The sequence below is a fragment of the Hevea brasiliensis genome, chromosome 12 (assembly GCF_030052815.1).
Source record: "Hevea brasiliensis isolate MT/VB/25A 57/8 chromosome 12, ASM3005281v1, whole genome shotgun sequence".
Classification (NCBI taxonomy): Eukaryota; Viridiplantae; Streptophyta; class Magnoliopsida; order Malpighiales; family Euphorbiaceae; genus Hevea; species Hevea brasiliensis.
Window position 1 is genome coordinate 5,537,310 of NC_079504.1, and position 12,948 is coordinate 5,550,257.

The 12,948-nt window shown below is 35.0% G+C and overlaps 2 protein-coding genes across 3 annotated transcripts; one reads left to right on the forward strand and one right to left on the reverse strand.

The window, feature by feature from the left end:
* Window positions 1-562: 562 nt before the first annotated feature.
* On the forward strand, window positions 563-2,888 carry LOC110667273 (cyclin-D5-1-like). The gene is made up of 5 exons (XM_021828069.2): window positions 563-1,033; window positions 1,133-1,219; window positions 1,312-1,603; window positions 1,701-1,831; window positions 1,933-2,888. The coding sequence occupies exons 1-5, from the start codon at window positions 779-781 to the stop codon at window positions 2,155-2,157; spliced, it is 990 nt and encodes a 329-aa protein (XP_021683761.2). The 5' UTR covers window positions 563-778; the 3' UTR covers window positions 2,158-2,888.
* Window positions 2,889-5,907: 3,019 nt separating this feature from the next.
* LOC110639993 (calcium-transporting ATPase 1) lies at window positions 5,908-12,562 on the reverse strand. Of its 2 annotated transcripts, XM_058130901.1 has the most exons (8): window positions 12,040-12,562; window positions 11,003-11,057; window positions 8,967-10,918; window positions 8,519-8,677; window positions 8,059-8,230; window positions 7,655-7,953; window positions 6,806-7,074; window positions 6,469-6,708 (listed from the first exon to the last, which is right to left on the reverse strand). In XM_058130901.1, the coding sequence occupies exons 1-7, from the start codon at window positions 12,214-12,216 to the stop codon at window positions 6,826-6,828; spliced, it is 3,063 nt and encodes a 1,020-aa protein (XP_057986884.1). In that variant the 5' UTR covers window positions 12,217-12,562; the 3' UTR covers window positions 6,469-6,708; window positions 6,806-6,825. The 2 variants fall into 2 exon arrangements, with proteins under 2 accessions (XP_057986883.1, XP_057986884.1); XM_058130900.1 differs by having other exon boundaries at window positions 5,908-7,074.
* Window positions 12,563-12,948: the final 386 nt, after the last annotated feature.

A 12,948-nucleotide genomic window follows, 5' to 3' on the forward strand; every position in this document is an offset into this window, starting at 1 on the left:
GTAGTGTCAAAAAAAATATTTATATAATTTTTTTATTTTATCATTTTTTTAAATTTAATTATCAATAAGATTTTTTTTAAGGAATAATTCGACATCCTTGAGGTAAAATCAATGAAATCTACCAAAAAAAAAAAAGAGTGAAATCCGTGAATTGTTGGATCTATAAAAAGTTAAACGTGTTACTATGATTTCCTTCAATATAACATGAAACTTTTTTTTAATTGGTCCACAAAGGGTTAGAAGGCTAGAGAAGAAGAAAACCCCAACCAATCACCAATAATCAGGGTGAGGACTCCAGGTACGACCCATGTACGGTACCCACCTGGCAACCCCACATCGTCTCCTCATTGGACGATGACTTAGACATGATACGCACTCGCGTACATCCAACAAAGCCCCCGTTAGAACTGCTTGCGCTCTGAAACACTTCCTCCTTTCAGTCAAACGCAGTCCACAAAACTTAAAATTAAAAACTATTTTCTTTTTCAATTTGTTTTTTAATTTTTATTTGAAGGCTCAACACAATGTCCACATTTAAAGAGAGTGAAGATACATGCTGCATAACAAACCACACCAGAAAAAACCAAAGCAAACCAATTAGTTTTTTTCTTTCAATCCTTAAAAATAAAACAGCAAAACCCATTTCTTGCTCAGATTTCAGCTACCCACTATCTTCTTCCCTTTCCTTTTCCTCTCTCTCTCTCTCTAAAACATGGGTTTAGTAGCACTTCTGGTATAGATTTCATTTATAGACAGAAAGAAGAGGAAGGAAAAGAACATGGAAGGTGAATCTATCTCTGAGCTTTTTTGTCAAGAAAGCGAGACTTGTCTCGCAGAAGAAGTGACGGATGAAGACACATTCATTGACATGACAAAAGGTAGTGCTGATTTATGTAGAGCAGAAGAAGAAAATGGGTATTTGGAAATGTTGGTTGAGAGAGATATCACTTTTAGTTTCAAAAGTGATCAATCTATGGGTTTTGACAACTGGGTCAAATGTGTCCGCTTGGAAGCCATCGCATGGATTCTTAAAGTTAGTGTTGTTTTGTTTAATTGAGCTACAATTGCTAAATTTTAACTGATATAATTAGTATATTAATGTAGTTTTCTGATTTTATGTTAATTAATGCAGACTAGAGCAGTGTTTGGTTTCCGCTTCCAAACAGCTTATTTGTCCATTACATACTTTGATAGATTCCTCTCCAAGAGGTCTATTGAGGTAAGATCATTCTATTTTCAATTACAAAATTTATCTTTCAATGCTAATTTATGAAATTGGATTAATCTTTGTTTAATTTGTTTTGGTCTCAGAATGAGAAATTATGGGCTGTCAGATTACTATCAGTGGCATGTCTTTCTTTGGCTGCAAAAATGGAGGAGATAAAAGCACCTGCTTTATCAGAATTTCACACTGAGGATTACAATTTTGAAAGCAAAGTAATTCAAAGAATGGAGTTTTTGGTACTAAACACATTGGAATGGAGAATGATTTCCATTACTCCTTTTGCTTTTCTTCATTATTTGATCATAAAATTCTTCAAAGGCTCTCCACCAAGACATATATTATCTAGAATTGTGGGATTCATCTCTGCTTTAATAAGAGGTAGCTTTAGATGAGCATTAATTGTCTTTTGTTTATGCCCATTCCTTGATTTTTAATTATTTTTTAGCTATTTATGTATATATTTTATTATGTGCAGAGATCAATTTGATGGATCATAGACCGTCAGTTATAGCAGCTGCAACCACCTTAATGGCTTTGGATCAGAGCTTAACAAGACAAGCATTGGAGTGTAAGATGAATTCCATTTCTTATTCTGGGTTTGAAATTGTGAGTCCTTATTTGTTCACTTATAATTCAATTATTCACAATTAGATGAATGCATTAAGTTTAGAGCATATTCTGATCAATGAGACTTGCTTCTGTCTCAGGAAGATGTGTTTCAATGCTACACTCTAGTCCAAAAACTGGAAATGGAGAATCTTAAAACACCAAAGCTTGTAAATTCGCAGGATCTCTCGCCTGCTGCCCAATTGAATCCAATAGATGTTTTAGAGAATTCTTCAGTTACTTGTGCTAATGGCACTAAGAGGAAAAGACTTGCATTCGATAATTCTGATAAAAATTTTGGCTTAACTGATGAGAAGCAACGATAGAGGGAAACTGTGGTTTTAAGGGCTCTGCCATTTTGGTGTTTTTTTTTAAAACAAAAAAAAAAATCAAGATTACTCGTCTATTGAGCGCTTCTCGATTATTATTTTGGTGTTAAATGTTCCCTCAAGGAATGATTATAGAAAGGAGAAAAAGAGAAGTAAAAGAGAAATAAAAAGCAAAGCTTTGGGCTACATGTAAAAGGTGATTGCCAATAGATCAATGCCACCAGGTGAACAAAAAAAAAAACTGAGGCCTGAAGAGAGGTCAAGAAAGCTCCTTGTAGAACAGTCAGTTCATACGCTTACTCACATGTTCAATTCATTTTTTTTTCCCTTTTCTATGTCCCTTTTTGCTCTTTTCTAAAAATTTCTTTGTTATTATCATAAACAACAATATTTTTTTTTGTATTTTACCTTTCTTTCTGGGTTTATAATGGGATGTTTTTTTGCATCTTTGCAAAGGCTGATTGTAATTGTGGAGTGAGAGGGGAAAATATTGAAGAGGAGGGGCTCTGTTTCTTTTTGTGATTTGATAAATCTGTGCTGCATGCTGGCCATCCAAAAAGTATTGTAAAGGTGGATGTGATTGGATTTGTTTGAATGTCTGGGGTTTGCCCTTTCATAGCTGGGGCCGGCTCTTTTTCCCTGCAAAACCTTTGTTGGCTGTATTGAGGCTGGAGTGGGTCAAGAAACCCTACACATTGCTTGTGGAATCAAAGGAATTCCTTTCTCTCCCTCTCTCTCTCTCTCTCTCTATATATATATATATATACACATATATATATATTGATTTTCCTTTTCTAAGTTTTCATTTGAGTTCTTATTTTGATAATGATGGATACGCATGGCTTTCCTAGTGATGTTAGCTCTGATCACTTGCTTCTCTTACCAATCTATAGATTACCAAAAGTTGCTGAGATAATTTGTTTTTTTCCTAATAGTTTGTACAAAGACTAAATAGGGCTGCCCATTCACCAAAAGCCCAATACCAAAAATAAGCAGTCCTTTATCCTTACATGATCCTGGACTGAACGCCAAGATATGAAGCAGATTAGGTTGACGTAGTGAACACTGAACAGATTGGTTTTTTTAACAAGTTCCAAGATGGCTCATAGCTGTGCAGTCAAAATTGGTAAAGGAGTACTTGGTACTTTGCCTGGCATTGTTGGCACCCTCATCATCCGGCAACTTTGTTGGGACTTGGGCTTCCTTTGCATCTAGACGAGCCAGCACCAAATCCTTTTGTTGTGTTAGCCTCAGGTTTCTTGGACCCATTTGAGAGGTGTAGTTTCACAATTTAGTCATTTCGTGGGCCTTGTAGACTCCAATTATACTACGGTTTCTGATGCGTAGAGGCAATTGATGCATCAAATTGAAAAGGGTTCAGGTACATAGGCATAGTTCATTAGTCGCTTATTGCCTGGAAAGTTCTCAAAGCCTACAACAAGTAAAGGTTTTAACAATTACAACTTTCAAAACAAGATTTGGTTACTAATAAATGGAAATGTCTTCCTCTCTCTTAGTCATTAAATTTTGAGAGGCTAACGGTCAATTTTAATCAAAATTTTACGTGAATTATTAATTTTATTTTTTTTTTGTCAATTTTAGCTTAATTTCATATTTTAGTATTAATTTTGGTCAGGCTTTAAAATTGAAGATTTAGAGTGTTGATGTGGTGAATGATGTGATTATTATTATTATTATAAATAACGTTGCCAGCATAACAGCACTTAAAAATTGTTATGGACATAGTAAAAATATTATTAAGTAAAAATATTATTATTTTATATATTATTCTTGATGTAGCGTAAATTTTGATGTAAAAAAAATTAAACGTTTTCAATTTTTGTCAATTTTAGATAATTTTATTTGGTTTGTTTTTATTATAGTTAGCTGGCTAATTTTACCTTAATTTAGGTAAAAATTAATGTTTTATTACTTAATGCAATAGTAAAAAAATTAATATTTATGTAACATAGTATAATAAAAAATAATATAGTATATTAATTTTTTCTTTACATCAATAATAATATATAAAATAATAATATTTTTGATATGTCAATAATAATTTTTAAGTTTATGCCATATCAAGAGCGTCATACATAATAATAATATTTTTACCACATCATTCATTATATCAGCATTTTAAATCTTTAACTTTAAAGTTTGATCAAAATTGACAAAAAAAAAAAACTAAGATTGACAATTCACGTAAAATTACAATTAAAATTCATGGTTAGGAATTAGGGATGATCTTGATCCTTGTATTCAGGGTATTCATATTTCATTCACATATATTGGGAAGTTAATTATCTTTTAGCATTTGCAGTTAAGGTGTCAAACGACCGGCCATGAACTGAAAGTTTTAGCTTCTCGTGGGCTTTGCAATTATCTAATCTAAAATCTAAAATTTATAAGTAAATCGATCAAGGGGAGATAACTGATGAGGAATTGGATGGGAACAGGAATGCCAGAGCCTATCATGCCTTTCTCTCATTTTCATTTCTTAGATACAAGCCAATACCAAGAATTTGTGCGTATATATATACTTTAAAAGGTTAAATATTTTTATCATAATTTGTTATTCAAATTAAATAATAGGTGTTTACTATACTTAATGTCTTTTTTTATATATAAAAATTTACAATTCATTAATAACAATCATAATACAAAATAATATTTTTATAAGAGAAAAAATATAAGCATAGACAATTAAAATTTTCTGTTTATATATATAGACTCAAAAAATGATTTTTTAAATTATAACTGGTTATATGATTTTTTAAGTTGTAACTGATTATTTTTCATTTTGAACGAATAAAAAAACTTTTTACAACACTGCCCTTTTAAAAATCTGCTACCTCTATAGCTTGTAGAAGGAATTAAATCACTAAATGTCAATAAAGGAATGGCCACATTATCAAACCCCATTAACAAAAGATCATCACCTATACATGAAGATTCAATACATTCAACTAAAAAAAATCAACTATCCAAATTATATTTGAAATTGTCAAAAAGCCATTAAATACGATAAAAAAACCACGTTAATGGCAAGAAAACAAGAATTCAATAACAAAAAGAGTAGAACCTCAGTATTAGGAGATAATATTAGATAGGTAAACAACCCATATTTATTCCTAAAGCAATAATAATTAATATACAATACAGTCAAGCAGCACTTGTTCTCAGTGCGTGATAACATATCTTTTATTATAGTTTCTATTAATTATTATAACCATTATCTTTATCATTTGAGAATGTAATAATATTTGTTATAATAAAATTAAATCATAATTATAAAGGTACTATCCAAAAATATTAGTAAAACCGAACCATGAAAGCAAATTATCCGATTAAGCAATTAACCGATATTTTATGGTCGAATGCAAGTTCTTTTCTTAAAATATTGATCCAATTTTTTTGGATCAGATCAAAGAAAAGGACACAATTTGGCTATCCGATATATGCCCGCCGCTACTCACAAATTCACGATGTCATTTGTCCATCTTCCAAGCACAAGTAGATAGTCATTCAAGTGATTCAATTATGGCCGTAAAAGAACAACAGAATGCTTTAACCTTTCTAAGATAGGGTCATTCAAGTGAATCAATTTCACGCTTACACCTAGCAACTTCTACCAATCATTTCTTTCTTCCTCACCAACATCTACGATTTTGGGTAGGGAAGAGTTACTACATGTCCTTGCAATAAGAAGCTGGAGCAACTGTACCTCACGAGTAAAGATACTAGTGAATCAGAAAATGACAAGCTCCACTAATCAAATAAATTCAAGCTTAAACATCCAATAATCCCAATCTGGAATTCTATACACTAAAATTTGCTCTACATCGACTGTTGTGAGTATTTGAGGCAACACCAACCAAAGAAGAAAAAAAACAGCTCCTCTCATTCATTCTCAAGAGAATGCCACTAAGTCCTCCTTTCTTCTGCCAGTCAGAAGATTCAATTGAACAAACTTGTCAGATGAAGTTGAACATTAGTCATATATATTAGGCCTCCACAAAATCTCGTAACCTTTTCTGAGGGCCTTTCAGCAGAATTTGGAGGTTGCCATCAACCCTACGATGGGACGCAGAGACAAGGGAGTATTACAATGCACGTCTGAGAAACTAAAAAACTTTGACGATTCACTACTCAACTCTCCTATCCAACCATCTATATTTGACTAAATGACAATGACATGATCTTCTTTATTTTATGTATCTATTTTGGCCTGAACGATGCTGGATATTCAGGGATGGAGGCGGGGGTGGGATTGGTTTGGAATTTTGTTAAAACTGGAAGAGCAAATAAGAACAAAACTCTCAGATCATCATAAGGTTCAGTTTATAAATCCATATAACAGTAACCCTCCAGGAAGCTTTACTAGTTAGGAACAAATTTTAGACCAAGTTTGCCATGTAGATCAGATTTCGTGCTTCTAATCAACAGCATTTGTGAGCAGTCAAAATCATCTTTGGCCTCAATTTTTGCTAGCCTTTCAAACTTTTACTGTGTGAAAAAAATTCTACAGCTCCATAGATGCTACAGCTGAACAATGAGGAGATGAAAAAATGATAATAAAGAATGGGTGACAATAAGGTACAATCTCATTCATGTGTGAGAATTTGGATGGCGAAGGGAGTACCTAGCCCATTTACTCAGGTATCAGTTTGATCCCATTGGTACCATCTTCAAGGCAGCTGCAATTGGCATGCCAATGAATCCAAGGAAAACGGTAACAAACCACTGCTGCCAACTGAGAGGATATGTGCTTGCAAATGTACTTAGGAGCTGAACAATTACAATTTGGAAGAGGACAGTGCAAGTGAGTACAGCCACAAACACATAGTTCTTCAGTATGCCTTTGAAGACATTTATCTTTTCCATCTCTCGGGAGCTGATCTCATTGAAAACCTGGAGAAGAAATATATTGACTTTAGCATCAGCAACTGAAGCTTCGCAGGCTTATAAATTAGGGGAGAAAAAAGGATTGATGAATAGTCATTTAGTAACTACTACTTGCATGGTATCATTGTATGAGCCAGTCAGAACCTACAGCTAGAAACAGTAAGTCATTTTCTCTACTAACTTTTAGTAAATTCTACAGAAATCAATTGAAGTCATCCAACAAAATCATTTGTCGTTGTCTTGCATTTTGGTTTTATTTAATTAGAGGGGAAAACGAGGGAGGAGGAAACAGTCAGCAGAGTTGCATACTTTTGTTGACATATGAATCTAGAAAAAATTGTCGTCATTTTCTACCATAAAATATGATATACAAAGATGAAGCAATGATAGACAACCCTAACATAAAGCAAAGAATTATGCACATGAATAACAAATGTATGAATGCACGGCTCTCCAAATAACATCAAGATTTTCTTTAGTCAACTTTAGGATAAAACTTTTGACTCCACAACTCAGGCCTTTAGGTCAAAATACAAAAAAAAAAAAAAAACGGTCTGTTTAGATTCAAATGTAATAATGACATTACCTGACAAAAGACAAATGTGTTAAATATGAGTGTGTTTAGTACTAAGTCAGAATTTGGGCCATCAAGATGAAAAATTGATTTTCCTCTCGTCTGAAGGTACCATATCATCACAAACTGATAAATAGACTGCCCCAAAATATTTCTCCACATTACATTACTGATGAAGTTTCCCTTCCTACCAACTGGTGATCTCTTCATCAGGTCATCATTAGGAGGCTCTGTGGCTAGTGCTAGTGCTCCTAGAGTATCCATGATCATATTGACCCAGAGAAGTTGAACAGCAGTTAGGGGAGCATTACCTACGAGAACATCAGACACAAAAGAAGATGAATATTAATGTCATTCCAGAAAGTACCAAGAAGCGAAAAATCTGTAGGGAATTATGTAACAACAGGCTGACTTACCTGTCAAACAGGCTGAAGAAAAGTTGACAATCAGGGCAACCACATTGACTGTCAGTTGAAACTGAACAAATTTTTGAATGTTAACATAAACTGAACGTCCCCATTTTGCCACAGTCACAATTGTGGAGAAGTTGTCATCCAGAATTATGACATCAGCACTTTCCTTAGCCACCTGCACAACAAGGACATGCTTTTCAAAATATATACTTTAACAGGTTTATGAAAAATTCAGTACGACAAGAAGCATTGTAAAAAATCTAGGCAATGGGGCAGAATGATTAGGAAACAATTAGTGTTTTTCATCTGAAAAAATGAGTAGGATAAGCTTTCTTCTAATACCAAAAGTTTGGAAGCATAGTGGTCATCAAGCCACTAAACTTGGTACAGAGCATTCTATGACCATTCTTCTAAATAATGCCGTCATATTCACAGTTATGCAGATAAATTGAGCAGAACAAACCTCAGTTCCAGCAATGCCCATTGCTAACCCAATGTCGGCTTCATGAAGAGCCGGAGCATCATTTGTACCATCACCGGTCACTGCAACAACCTCTCCAAATTTTGTTCGCAAGTGCTTCACAAGGGTATGTTTATCCAATGGTGAAGATCGGGCCATTACCTGATCATTAAAGCCATATATATCCAAACAAAAATGAATTCAGTTATTATTCAAGGACTCTTAGTGGCCCATTGAGAAACACATGTGAGCAAAAAAAAATACAGCTGGACATTTTCAACAATCAACCATAAAGCAGGTGGCATATTAAAACACAGATAAATTGAAGGAAAATATCATTGGCATGCCATGCAAATTGAATGTCAAAATGTCATGAAGATGAAAAACAGTTCATCCACAAAGTACACCTTAAGGAATCCCAAAATGATATAATAAAAACAAATAAATGCACCTGAATTCTTGGAATCAGTTCAAGCAACTCCTCCTCACTTTTCTCCCGAAATTCTGGTCCTTCAATTGCTATGCCCTTATCCGTTAAAATTCCACATTCTCTAGCAATAGCCTTTGCAGTGGTTATGTTGTCTCCAGTGACCATTCGAACAACAATTCCAGCTGATTTGCAAATTGCAACAGACTCCTTGACGCCAGGGCGCACTGGATCTTTGATGCCTACAATACCTATGCAAGTGTACCCTTTGAAAGGAATATGGCTTTCAGCAGAGAATTCACTTCCAATTTCTATGTAAGCAAGGCAAAGAGTTCGAAGAGCTTCACTGGCAAATTGTTCAATCGTATTCTTTAAATGATTGATGGTTGTTTCATCAAGGGGAACAACCTCACCATTTGTGTCTATAAATTTGTCACATGCAGCTAAAATTATTTCAGAGGCACCCTTGCAGTGTGCCCGAAAACCTCCATCAGGAAGCTCTAAAACTACACCCATTCTCTTCTTTGCAGAGTTGAATGGTTCAACTTTCACAATTTTTGATTTTTCTCTTTCTTCTTTGAAATTTCCTCCCAGTAACAACCCCAACTCTAAAAGAGCAGTTTCAGTGGGTGATCCTAGAATCTCAATTTTGTTCTCTTTGTTAATAACAACTTCTCCTCCAGTGTTATTAAATATTGACTCAAATAGAATTCTCATAGCAGAATCAGGAACTGCAGGACCAAAATTAAGAGTACTCTTGGAGCTGTTCACTTCCTTGATTTCCCCACAGATGCATGCTTTTACAACGGTCATGTGGTTAGTTGTTAGTGTTCCAGTTTTGTCACTACAGATAGTTGTGGCAGACCCCATTGTCTCGCAAGCAGCCAGATGACGAACAAGTGCCTTATCATTCATCATCTTCTTCATGGCAAAAGCAAGACTTAATGTGACAGCCAAAGGAAGGCCCTCAGGAACTGCAACAACAACAATTGTAACAGCAACAGCAAAAAATTCCAACATTTCCATGGCATCATCACCAGACCAGTTCCAGTGACTTCCTTCAACAAGCTTACGCCTAAATAATCCTTCCACCAGGACAGCAAATGTCACAATGGCAAAAAATAGGCCTATTTTCCCAATTATGGTTGCTACTCCATTCAGTTTGACCTGCAATGGGGTCTCATCGTCTCCTCCTTCACTTAGTGTAGCCATTAGTTTACCCCACTGTGTTCTCATTCCAACAGTAGTCACAAGCATTTTGCATGATCCATCTTGAACTTTGGTTCCTGAAAGAAGAAAGGGATTTGTAGCATCCACATGAACTGGCTCACTCTCTCCTGTTAAACTAGATTCATTAATTAACAAAGAAAACCCGGAGATAAAAAGTCCATCAGCTGGGACCTGGTCTCCAATGGAAAGATGAACGATGTCACCAGGAAGTAAATCATATATGGAGATCTTCTGCCTCAAGCCATTTCTAGTAACCTGAATTGATATCTTTTTCTTCTCCTTGTCTAAATCTTTAAACTGCAGAGATTGCTTATAATCACTAGTGGCGGTGACAAATACAACAAGCAAAATACTTGCAACAATTCCAAGACCATCATGAGCACCCTTTGGCCATCCTTCCATTATTATGCCAACACTGAGAGACACAAGGGCACAAACACCAAGTATCATAAGAGTCATATCTTGAAGGGCTTCCCAAACAAAAACCCAGAAACCCCTTGGTGGGCTCTCAGTGAATTTATTTATCCCATAAATTTCTTTCCTTCTATTAAGTAAATCGTCACAAGTAGAAATACCATCAGCAATTGATGTGGAGAGCTTGCCAGAGATACCCGCCACCCATCCATGAACTGCCAGTTTCTTCAAGTCATGGCCTTCAACAATTGATGCCAACTCTTCGGCACAAATTTGAAAACCAGCAGACTCAACCTCGTCAGGTACGGTGTAGTCATTGGACAAATTTAGACCTGCAAGTATTCAAGGAAAAATCAACATGGAAGGAGAAACCCCAAATTAACTCAAAACTTTTGAACAAAGCAAGTGATTCTCACAATGAATAAATTGAAGAGCAGCCTTTGAGACCAAAACTGCAACACGAAGCTTCTCCTGAAATGTAGAGATGAAAAACAAGGAAATCAAATAAGGGGTACATGAAAATGTAATTTTTTACCTAAGATTTGTATCAAAGGGAGAATATTTTTCAAGACCATTCATTACTGAAGCCATTAATAGGCTACGAAGATTCATTCATGAACCAAAGTTTTTACCGGAGATAGCAAGTTTAGAGAACAAACATCTCACTAAAGCTATATTCCTGAGAGAACAACCAGTCCAAGTATTATTGCAGAGCGTTCCACGGTGTAAACAATTTCCAATGACGAACTAATGCACGTCATTAGAAACCTGTTCTTTCTTTCTTCTAAAAACAATTACCATATGCATATAACACAAGATTTCTCCACCAATTCTTCTGCTCAACCCTCTTGATACAATTACAGAACAAAAATTACTTTCATACACCGCATGGCCAATTATATTGCGGTATCTCCTAAAGCATCACGAATCTTACTACATCCTGACAGAATCCATATTTACAGGTTCGATATCTATATATAAGCTTTTGTGTTGCCAACATTATGCCTCTAAAGGTCATAAGAACTGGCAATTAGGCAAAGCAGGAAGTTGTGAGTATAGTTAGCAAATAGTTCCACTGGACTATTTTTGAAGCCTTAGATTCAATTTCCTTTATACAAGCATCCACCTCATTGCATTTAAAAATAACTGTCGTAACGACTTGATTTAGGGTGATATAGGCGAAATTTGTCCAATGAAAATGAACTAATCAACTTGCTTTTATTTATTGCGAGGAAATCTCAGCAGCAGAAATTAATTATATATAAAAAAAATCCGTAATATTTTTTTACAAAAAATTAGGAAAAATAAAAAAGAAGCAATCTGAAATGGTCAAGTAGGAGTCTCTCTCGAGTTCTATACAAGATATTTTGAATTGGAATTTTTTTTTAAAAAAAAAAAGTTCTTTCAAGGGAAGGAAACAACGGAATGATAGAGAGAGAAGGGAGAGGAAGACCTGATTAGAGCGACGAATAGCCTCGGCCTCAAAGCGTTTGGAGAGATTAGCAGTGAAACGAAACCGCCGTTTCGGATTCTTGACTAACCAACAGAGCTTCCTCCATCTCTGCAAGGCTTCCTCCGATGAGTTCTTAGGCTTCACGTCCCCGAAGTTCTCATTCAAATAGTTCTCCATCGCATGGGATTCCGTCTACTAAATTAACCAATTGATTTTCGCTTGCTTCTAGTTTGAAAATAACTGCTAACCCCTCACCTCTATAGAGAAGCTGAGAAGCAAGAAAGAACCGAAGATAAAATTCTCAAGCAATGTTTTGTTCCATTGCCACCTAACCTTCCCTTTCGGAAAAAGTAACAAAGAAAAGTAAAGACTAAAACTTGACCTTGAAACTTGTAAGTAACGCAGCCTCCATCGCAGAGCGGAGGGGTAGATGTAGATCTGACCGTGCAGAATCAAAATAAACCAAAGTCAAGGTTTAGGTGCGAGTAATCTGATTGTGTCAGAATAGGAATTAGTTTCACGCGTTTCAGGCATGTGAGTGAGTAGCCAATAGCGTGGCGACATCCCACTAGCGTTATTTTAATTTACGGGCTTTTTGTTTTCCCCTCTTAGCGGGCCGTTTGTTTTGGACTTCATATTTTGGAATTTTCCTTTCATATTTTTGTAGCTTTTGGTCAAAGAAGAAAATATTGACACGTTTGCAGTTGCGCAAGTGAGATTTAGACCTGTCTTATAATCCCTCATTTTTGGGGTTTTATTATTGTTATTATTTAATTTTTATATTTCATCACCCTATTTCTCATATAAAAATAAACATATTTTTATTTTAATATAATTTAAAAAATATATTTTTATTTAAAATATATTAATGAATATATTTGGCAATTTCTTTATCACAATCTCATTTCA